We start from the raw sequence: 10,097 nt of genomic DNA on the forward strand, positions 1-10,097 counted from the left end.
AGCAGTGTGGAGCACTTTCCTTACACTGCTTTACCCAGACTCATTTCGGCAAAACTGACCTGATTGTTCTTCAATTTTGAAACCTGTGTAGACACTAAATCCAAACCCTTGCTTTTATCTAACATATCTATGTTGTCTTCTGTAGGACAAGAAACTGATTAAAGCTCTCTTTGATGTACTGGCACACCCTCAAAACTATTTCAAGTACACAGCACAGGAGTCAAAAGAAATGTTTCCAAGATCTTTTATAAAGCTACTGCGATCAAAAGTTTCCAGGTTTCTACGACCATACAAATAGTGTGGTCTAGTGGTATTCAATTTTTGGTTACTTTGCATTCCTGTCAAATACTGTCTTTCCTCCATTGTAGAAACATTTGCTAATTTGAAAGCTCTTTTTTTGCAGTCTTTGTTCTCAATTGTTATTGAAGAACACCTATAATGTTTTATAATTGTGAAAAGTCAATGTTCTGAATGGGATTCTTACTACAAAAAAAATGCATCCCTGAGTACATCTAGTTGTAGATCCAAATTTTTGTCTGCACTAGTGTATCCTCACTCTCCATCTGAAATCTCACCATGTAAAAATTTCTTTGTAGCTTTTTATTTTTCATCAACAATAGCTTTTGTCAAAGAAAGGAGGAATCTATTCAAATATGATTAAACTACCTGCAGATAAGTTCTGTTATAGAAAGAAGTATGTAGTATAAATAATACTTGGATTTTGAATTGCACTTGAAGTTTATATTTGAATCTTTAGAAAAAAACAAAACAATCTAAATTTTGTTACTTCTCATTTGTGGCTTGGTGGAACCTCTGTCCAAGTAGAAATCAAAAAGAAAAAAAAGGAAGAAAAAAATTTATAATTTTGTTCTATGAATTACATGAGATTGAGTCCCATGCCCTAATGTCCTAATGTTTTTATCTGTCCTCTTCTAAAGTTCTTCAGAGGTTTGCCACTGTCAATTATTTAATTGAAACAGATTTAGCTCTGGATTTCCATGCATCACTTGGTCCCTTTAAAGACATTTACAATAGGATATGTGAGAAATGAACAACAACACTAGTAGTCTTGGTTTTCTTTCCATTAAGAGAGCATCTAATTAAGTACAATATATAAATATATAAATATATACTTCTATTTGTGGGTACATTAGTAATGTTATCTCTAGTTACTGTAAATATTATTTGTGCTTAAATCTTTACTCCCACACACCCTATTTACTCATATCTATATGTAACTTTGTGTAGACAATTAAATGACTTCTCCAAGTGCTTGTCACTTCTATTAACACCCAACTGAAGCCTTTTGAGGTTTTATAGTACTGGATAATGGTTTACTCTGGGACAATCTCTTTCAATAAGTATTATTCCAGGAAAAATAGCACCAGTGAAGATGCAGCTGGTGCCCAGTAAAGGGTCAGCTGTTGCCTCTTCCTTGGGACCCCCCAGATGCAGACAGAGTCACCCTCAGGACAAAACACTTGCTGAGGGAGGAGCTCAGCAAGGAGGAGCTGGTGCTGGACCTGCTGTCTCTAAAACACTGAGAACACAACTGTGCCCAAGGCCCAGACTGTCAGGGGCTCAAGGTGAACAGGGCACGGTTTTGCAGAAGAGCTGGGGGTCAGGTTCTGTGTTTGCAGAGACCTGGCTCTCCCTTTTGTCCCAAATTTGTAGCCACAGTGCCCATCAAGCACAGGGACTGCAGGAGAGCTTTAGCCTTGTGCTCAGGCCCTGCTCACAGAGCAACAGTGGATTTGCCATGATGATAAATCCAGGGTTTCCTGCTGGTTCCTGGCACAGAAGCTAAATCAAATGAGAGAGGAGCCTTTTTTTGTAGTAGTATTTCAGCCTCCGTCCTTTTCAGTCCCTTCCTCTTGTGTATCATTTTCCCTTTTGATTCTACAAGTTTATTAAATGGAGAAATGAACTCTCCTGGCAGCATCCTTTCAGAAAAAGACTAACACACAGTTTTGCTTTGCTGCATTTTCTTTTTTGCCCGTCTACCCTGTAGTTTAACACGTCCTCAGATGTTCTCAAAGACATATCTTAAGGGTGGTTGTGGTTATCTTCTGACACTTTTTTGTCCTTGAGCAAGTACTTCTTAAATTTACACAGTTGGTTTCTGTGGACTACAAGTGGTTGAATATTCCATTTCTATGAGAAAACACCTTAGATATCCTGTTGAGTTTTTCTACTTAACCATCTTGTAATTTTGCTAGCCTTCTTTCCTCTTCTCTTGAAGAATATAATTTTTTTTTCTTTCTATGCCTGAACAGCCTGACCATACAGTCTAACAATGCTTTTTTTTCCACTCATGGACCTCAAATCTTTGGTGAGCTTTCTTTATAATATATACATTAACCCTTGTTCAAAAATGTCAGTTCTCCATAAAAGTCGTTTGTTAAAGGCTGTTTACTTTTTCTTGAGGATGTTAAAACTACTTTTATTTATTATTCATCAAGGGTCACTAGAAAGAACATTTTCATTATTTTTTCTTTAACACTAGTTATTTGTACAAAAAAAAATTAAAAAGCAAAAATCTCTTCAGGTACTCAATTATGCAGGAGTATATAGCTAAAAAACTACTTTAGCCAGACAGTAGTTCAAAATCTGATAGGTTATTCAGAGTTTTATTCAGATCCATTAGAATGAGTCAGGATTGCAGCCATTCTACAGAAAGATATGAAGGAAAAGATATGAAAAATATGGTGAAAAATAACTTCCTCACTTGGCAAATGATTCACAGTGATCTTTAGTATTTCAAACTTGAGTAAGCAAACTTCAGAACCTGGTACTGTGCACTGAGTTTAGTAAAATCCTTGCTAAAACTTTTGTTTAACAACCAACATATTTGGATGTAATATCATTGTATGGCAGTGATGCCAGACTCCAGAAACCACTGGCAGCACCATAATGTTTTCCAGGTTCTTAGCTCCATGGGAAGTCCAGTGCCAGAGAGAAAGTGTAAGGGACATGTCCCGGTTCTGGCCACTGGTAGTGAGACCTCAACAGAGCTGTGAGAGGTGAATACAGGCGAGAGAAATTGCATTTGGCTCTGGTACCACCTGCCCTGACTTAAAACCACACTACAAAAAGCAGGGGTTTGTCCAGTTCATCCTGACATACAACCTGAGAGTGAGGCTGATGTTCCCCAGAGCCACATCAGGGCAGGGACTCCACAGTCAGGACAAGGCACTTGAGGACTTCTGTGGCAAACACAGGCTTTGTGTTGCTGAAGGAAGGTGCTGAAAAAAAGAGAATAATTTGACCCTCAAAAGTTGACACTTAAATACTTGTAAACAGAGAGAGGGTTCATATCTGATATATTTAGAAAATGAGTTAGGCTTGATCGCCTGCCGCTCTGCATAGAAATGCTCTTGGATGTGTAAATTTCTAATGAAGTAAGTAATGACAAGTGACATATAGGGCAGTCTGAACTGGTTTCAGTTGATTCAAAGAACAGCACAGAATTTTTATATCAGCTCTAGAAATTAAACATGCTTTGATTTTCATACTAGATTTACAGTTACAGAAACTGGCAGTCACCAAATAGGAGGTGAGTTCAGCTCTTCATCTGTTAGTGTAGGATGCCTTCATTGTCAGAGAACCTCTTGCTACTACACAATAACAGCACACCAACAAAGAATGTTTTCTTCTACAGAGAAGACCTATACACATTAGGGAATCAAAAACCATGTAAAGAGAAATACAACTGCCTTCAAGCAAACCAGCTTCATGAACGTGGCAGAATATAACATTTTAGCTTTTACCCTGAATATTAAATACTGCATTTGAACATATCAATAAATACAGCCCTGTATCTGTTCTTACAGAATTACACATTGTCTGCAGGACAAGTGCAACAACACATTTATGTGTTATTACAGGTAGACTGAAGAAGTTCCCACCTGTGATTGCCCAATCCAATGCACAAACAGAGCTCTATATTTTCAATTTGCATATGCCTGTATGCTAAAAAGCTGCACCTGCTGCACTTACCATTTTCAGCCTCTCTTTCTGCTTTAAATCCTGCACTTATTTTTAGGGAGGTAGTGGTGAATCATCCCTAAACATTTTCACAGGCTACCAGATCCCTGCCTGCACACCTGCTGCAGTCCAGGGCACTGCAGCAATCACAAGTTGCTCATCAAGCCTTGAGTTGTGCCTTGAAAGTGCCGAGGACACAGAGGTGCCTGTGTGTGTCACCTGAGTACAGGGAGCAGCAGGACTCTGTGTTCAGTGCATTGCCACACTGCATCTTGCCTTCAATAAAAAGACTTATTCTGCCTGGAGATTTAGCTCACTGAAACTGGATTTAAAGGTTCTGAAGTCTTTCAGCCCATTTTCATGCCCTTTCTTCTTCCATTGTACATTAGATTTTTACTTAAAGACCAACTTTTCAAAAGAATTTTATTTCCTCATTGTGCCTCCCCCATAGAACAAAGTTATGACTACTTAAGATTTAGATTAATCCTTCCTACACAGCAGCTTCATTCTAGAGTGAGCTTACTCAAAAGTAAGTAAGCTTACTTAAAACCAGCTTACCTTGTAAGCCAGATTTAGTTTAGTTTAGTTTTAGACTAGCTTAAATAAATACAGGATTGGTCAGAGGTTTCACAGGGTCCATACTCTGAGCTGTCAGCAGGTTTTAAAGAGCACAGCTCACCAGAAATCCTGTCTGTGAGCAGCAGGCAAGGATGCTGCCACATGAGTGAGAAACATCCTTTACATGTGTTCAGCATTCCAAAAGAACAGTCAGACTCCACCCTGTGCCTTTTTATAAGCCTGCCCAACACATTCAAATTTCACAGGTCAGTCTTACCTATAAAAAAAACAGTTTTAATCTTACCTATAAAAAACCCTGCAGACAGCAGGTTAGGAACTTCAGGAGCAAAAGTAGTGCTGTGATTCTTATACAGGGTCTGCTGACAGGTGTTTGACAGCAAAACTCACCTGCTCTGTGACAGCTCCCATGTCTGGACTCTACCTTTGAATGCTCTTAAAAACTTAGCTGGAGTAAAATCTTCAACAACTGGACCCAGTGGCAAATTTCTCAGCCACCTCGGGGGTCTGGATGATTTCTTAATGATGGGAATGAGTGACACACACACAGTTCCTTGTATCTGCATCATGAGTTCAAGGAGTTGCATTTTTTCATAGTTTAAAACCACTGATTGACAGGAATGGGAGTAACTGGAGGAGTTCTTATAGAATCTCAGTATTCTGGGACTTTATTGAAATAGTTTTTGAGAATGAGAGACTGTTGTAAGCACTTGGGAAAAGGAATACTTTTGTCTTCCAGAAGAATTTATGGAAGAAGGGAAATTTCTGTAAGGTACTATGAACTTACTCCTCAGTGAGAGACTTGGATTCAGAGACAAGTCTTGTGTTTTACCTCTCATCTGAATAGAAGCAGAGTGGGAAATAAACAATGTCAAAAAGCTGTTATCTAAGGATCTGAATATATACAATTCCAGTTTGTTATTTCATTTATTTATTCTTTCATCATAAAGCTTTTAATCTATAAAATTAATATGTAATATACAAGAGTAATGTACAGAAGTACCTTTAGATCTAATAATTTAAACCATCTGTATTCAGAGAGTGGAGATAACAAGTTAAAAGATATACAAACAATTGCAATTCAATTTTCTCAATATCTAGAAAAAAGTGGCGTTGATTAATTAAACTTTATTTTAATTATTGTGAAAATATCTTTTTTAGAGTTTGTTTTTGTTACTTTTTTAATTAAAATTATTTTGTAAATATTGTTTTCTATGTTTTATAACTTAGGCCATTAATTTGCATTGAGAGCAGCAGGGACTCAACACGTTGATTATAAAGATACTTTAGGAGACCAGGATGGATGTGAGGCAGTTGCCAGATTTATCATTCCAGATTACAGATTCCTGTTATTTCTTCAGTCTTACCAGCATGACAGGAAGAGTTTTCTGGGGCAATTTAGCATCCTAATTTAAACAGAACTGACTATCAAGTGTCATTCTAAAGTGCTTCCTATTTTCATACCATAAAAAAGAATATGTATTTAAAGTTAGTGCTGGTTCTTCTTCCATTGTTAGGATAAGAAACAACACAGAACTCAGAAATAAAAGGGAATGTAGCAGATTACACACATGGATAGTGGAAGGAAAGGAAAGCTGTGGGATCTCTATGCTCGTAGGGAGCTGTGGAAGTAATAAAACCTCACATTGGATCCAATCACAGAGCCCTTTTTAGGCAAAACCACTGAGGCCTGTGGTATTTTCACCTGCAGAAAAGTTCATTATGATCATGTCCATCACCAGTTTAAGCAGGAATTTCCAGCAGGCTGGACTTCTGGGGGAAGCACACGGGGTGTAATATTGGCTTCTGCATCAATTTGCTCCACGTAAACCACTGCACAGGAGTGAGGTTTTAAACTGAACTGTTGTCGATGCTGCTGGGACTTCTAAGCTTTATTACCAATGTAAATTGTGTACAAACAGCTATTTCCATATGAAGTGTACAATAATAGTTTAGAGCAAGGGTAGTGAATAACTGTACAAAATTTGATACTTAGAAAATAAAATACAGTGCTAAGCTTTACCAATATTTTAACAATTCTGTCAGATTTATAGTAGAAAATGTTGTTGTAAATGTACCTTATAAGAAAATACATTTCCTTTTGCCTCTGTATATTAATAGCTTTGATTTCTATGTCAAAGTTAAAAATGAAGCATGTAATAAAACTTTTGTTAAAATCACTTTCATAATAAACATAAAATGAAATGGATACCCCTGCCTGCTATTTATTTGTGCATAGGACAAGGCTCCTTGCACAAGTGTGGACAAGAATCAGAAGAGAACTTCTCTTTTTTTATAGCATTTACATATTTTGGTCTAAGTTTCATCCTTAAGCAACAGAGAGCTTTTCTTTCTCATCAAACCACTGGAGTTTGTGGTACACTGATAGAAGTTCCTTCCAAACAGGCTTCAAGGAGAGATTTTCAAAGAGGAAACCCTGCTACAGTGAAGGACCCACATCACCAATATCCCTCCAGGACTTTTAACTACTTGTTACACCAACTCTGGTGTTACCATGTATAGCTGGTATGCTATACATACCAGGTGCTATGCACCTGCCCTTTGTCACAGCCCTCTGTTGAGAAGCAGCCTCAAAAAAAGAGGAAAGAAGCTCTCATGTTCCAGCATGGCCTGTGACACTCTGCTGCTGTCCTCATGTTAGCAGTTCAGGCTGTTAAGAGAAAGCATTTAGGATGTGACAGTATCAGCTTTGCTGATTTTATATATATTGTTCATTATATAAATACTGTCAGTATGACTGAAGACTCTCGCTGTGTGGCAAGTTTGAAAGGCATCAGGAACCTGGCTGCAAAATATAAATTACTGCCTTTTTCAGCTGGTAGGAATTCACTCAGGTAATATGGCAGCTGTCATCACTGCATTCCAAGAAGACACAACATTACTTTTATGAGACTACAGAAATGTGAAATGGCACTCAGCTGTCCTTATGGCTTCAGAGTTTTAAATGAGTAACAAGAAAATCCAGTTCATAGCAAAGACAGAAAAGCTAAGCCTCAAAGTTCCTAAAAGTCATTGGAAATCAAGTTGATTACTGGTAATGAAGTGTCTGTGCACAAAGACAAAATGGAATGGAAATCCAGAGAGGTCCCAGCTGACTGGAAGCTGGCAAACATTATCTCAATTTTCAGGAAGGGCAGGGAAGGAGGACTCCAGAGACTCCAGTCGTGTCAGTGTCACTTCAGTGCCTGGTAAAATCATGGAAAAGGTTATTCTAGGAGTCATTGAAAAACACCTGGGGGACAACACAGGCATCAGTCACAGCCAGCACAGCTTCATGAGAGGAAAGAGCTGCTTGTCAAACTGATTGCTCTCTAAACAAGGGTAGAACAGGCAATTTTATAACAGCCACTTAAGTTTCAGCAGCCGTGACAGTCTTCATTTGAGTACAAGATTCTCGTTTACTGGAACAGGCATTGCCTGGTGTAAGTTGCAGAAGGGTCCATTCTCAGTTCCAATCTTGCCATGACTTCCCACCAAGTATATAAAATATAGGAGGAACAGCACTCTGGTACAGCCCAGCAGGTAAGTGAAGGCAGGCTGGACATAGATTATTTATTCTTCTTTTTATCCAGGAATCAAATTCAACTGACTCCTGGTGTCACAGAAAGGGCTTGTCCTGTAAAACCACCATAACTGGCTATTTTTGCCTCTTAAATACAACATCTAAATGGGCAGTCAGCACAGCATGAGGTATGCTACACTCCAAAAGCACCTCTTAACATGTATGAGTAACAGCACCCCCACCTCAGTTGTGAGTGTAGAACAGTATTCCTGAGTAATGGTCCAACTTTTATAAAAGTTATATATTTGACAGCATCCTGTGTGTGCCTAAAGACATGGGAAAGGGAAGAACTGAGATCTGCCCTTCTGAAGGCACTCAAGCAGCTGGTGAAAAACTGCAGCAGTGGCTGTGGAGGTACAGCAGGATGCCTCAGGACTGAGGGCTGCACGTTGGATTGCCTACATGGACGCAAGATTCTTGGAGCTGCCTGGTAAGGTGTTTTTTTATGTTTGTACCCCCAGAATGAGGGCAGCCTCCCTCTACCCCAGCACTGCATGAGCAGTGAGAGAGTGTCTTTGAGAGTAAATCACCTGCACTTGTCAGTGTGTGTTATGTCAGCACATAATGTGGGTGCAGTAAATCTGTCTCTTGGGGAAAACACTCAGTGGAAGTATTGTTTGTGCCAGACAATTTGTTTGGTTCATTATCCTTCACACACTGATCTCTTGCCAGACTTTTAGAGAGGAGGCTGACTCCAGTCTGCTAAGATCACTCATCCCTCTGCAGGGTGTTCTCCAGGGCTCTTTCCAAACTGCACACTCACATTGGGCACCCATTCCAAGGTGAAAGCATGAGTTTCCCTCCTCACTCATCCAGCCACACAACAGGACAGCACAGCCCCACAGTATGGTAGCCAAGGTATGGGATAGACCTCATACAGTCTCCATCTGGCAGGTGAGTGTTGCAACACCTTCCCAAATGTTGTACCTGTCCACAAAGCAAGCAGGCAAAATCTCTACACAATAACTGCTTTTTTGATGCAGAAGAATACATTTTCCCTTCTAACAACTGCCTTCTTACAAACCTCTCTGAGGTTTTAAACTCATATATATAGCTATGATAAAATATTAACAGCAAATGATGTTCCTCTCATCTAAGCCTCTATCACAGCTTTCTGTGCTCTGAAGTTCTAGTTTTACCATTGAGAAAGCTGTTGACTTGAAAGCAAATGGTTTATTTTAAGCCATATTATGTGCTTTATTGTAAAGTGCACCAAAAATATGTCCCTTCATCTCCTTTTCACTATGATCTTAAGGTCTCTTCTGCCTCTTACATCCTTACCTCTCTTGAGGGGGTTTCCATGCCATGTTGGCAAAGAGGAAGGTTCTAACATTAAACAGGAATATGAAGTGGGGAATGCACATCTGATCTATTTGGATGAGATAGCCATAAACATTTGGAATAAAGCCACAAACTGCCAGACTCACAAAACTTTGAAAAATTCTAGCTGTGTTTGTTGGGGACAAATGCTACTTCACATATGCTAACCCATGATAAATTTCTGCTGCAGACTGCTGCAGGGTGGGAACTAAATGTGGTGGTGGTGGATAAGTCACGGGGCCTGCTGTGACAGAGAGGCTGGAGGGCTCCATGGGTTGGCTTCCTGTGGATAGTGCCAGAAGGCTAAATCCTCTTATTTTAGGCTGGGGTAGTGCTAGTAAGCTCAGCCTTGCTGGGACCTTTTGCATTCTCTGTGAATACCTGTGTGAAGTAACCCATTCAATTTAACAAGCACATTGCCTGAGTAAGGGCTGCACTGTTTAGGCACTGTAAATCAGCCACTCTTTCTAAGGAAACAATCAGATTAAAATACAGTGGTGACTTTTCTTTACAAAGATTATCCACAAACACCTGCTTTCATGAGAGGCTGGCAGTGGTACCTCTGGGCTATGGCTCTGGCATCCATCAGAGTAGGAAGGACTGCTCCTGAAAGCCTCACAGTGCTTGAAGC

The 10,097-nt window shown here is 39.4% G+C and overlaps 1 protein-coding gene across 2 annotated transcripts in view; it reads left to right on the plus strand.

The window, feature by feature from the left end:
* Positions 1-6,772, plus strand: part of SCUBE1 (signal peptide, CUB domain and EGF like domain containing 1) — a 189,301-nt gene extending 182,529 nt beyond the window's left edge. For both annotated transcript variants that reach the window (XM_063395410.1, XM_063395409.1), the window contains one exon: positions 146-6,772. In XM_063395410.1, the coding sequence (XP_063251480.1) occupies positions 146-298 (153 nt within the window). In that variant the 3' untranslated portion in view covers positions 299-6,772. The remainder of the gene's footprint in view (positions 1-145) is intronic.
* The last annotated feature ends 3,325 nt before the right edge of the window (positions 6,773-10,097 follow it).

The sequence above is a fragment of the Prinia subflava genome, chromosome 4 (genome assembly GCF_021018805.1).
Source record: "Prinia subflava isolate CZ2003 ecotype Zambia chromosome 4, Cam_Psub_1.2, whole genome shotgun sequence".
Taxonomy (NCBI): domain Eukaryota; kingdom Metazoa; phylum Chordata; class Aves; order Passeriformes; family Cisticolidae; genus Prinia; species Prinia subflava.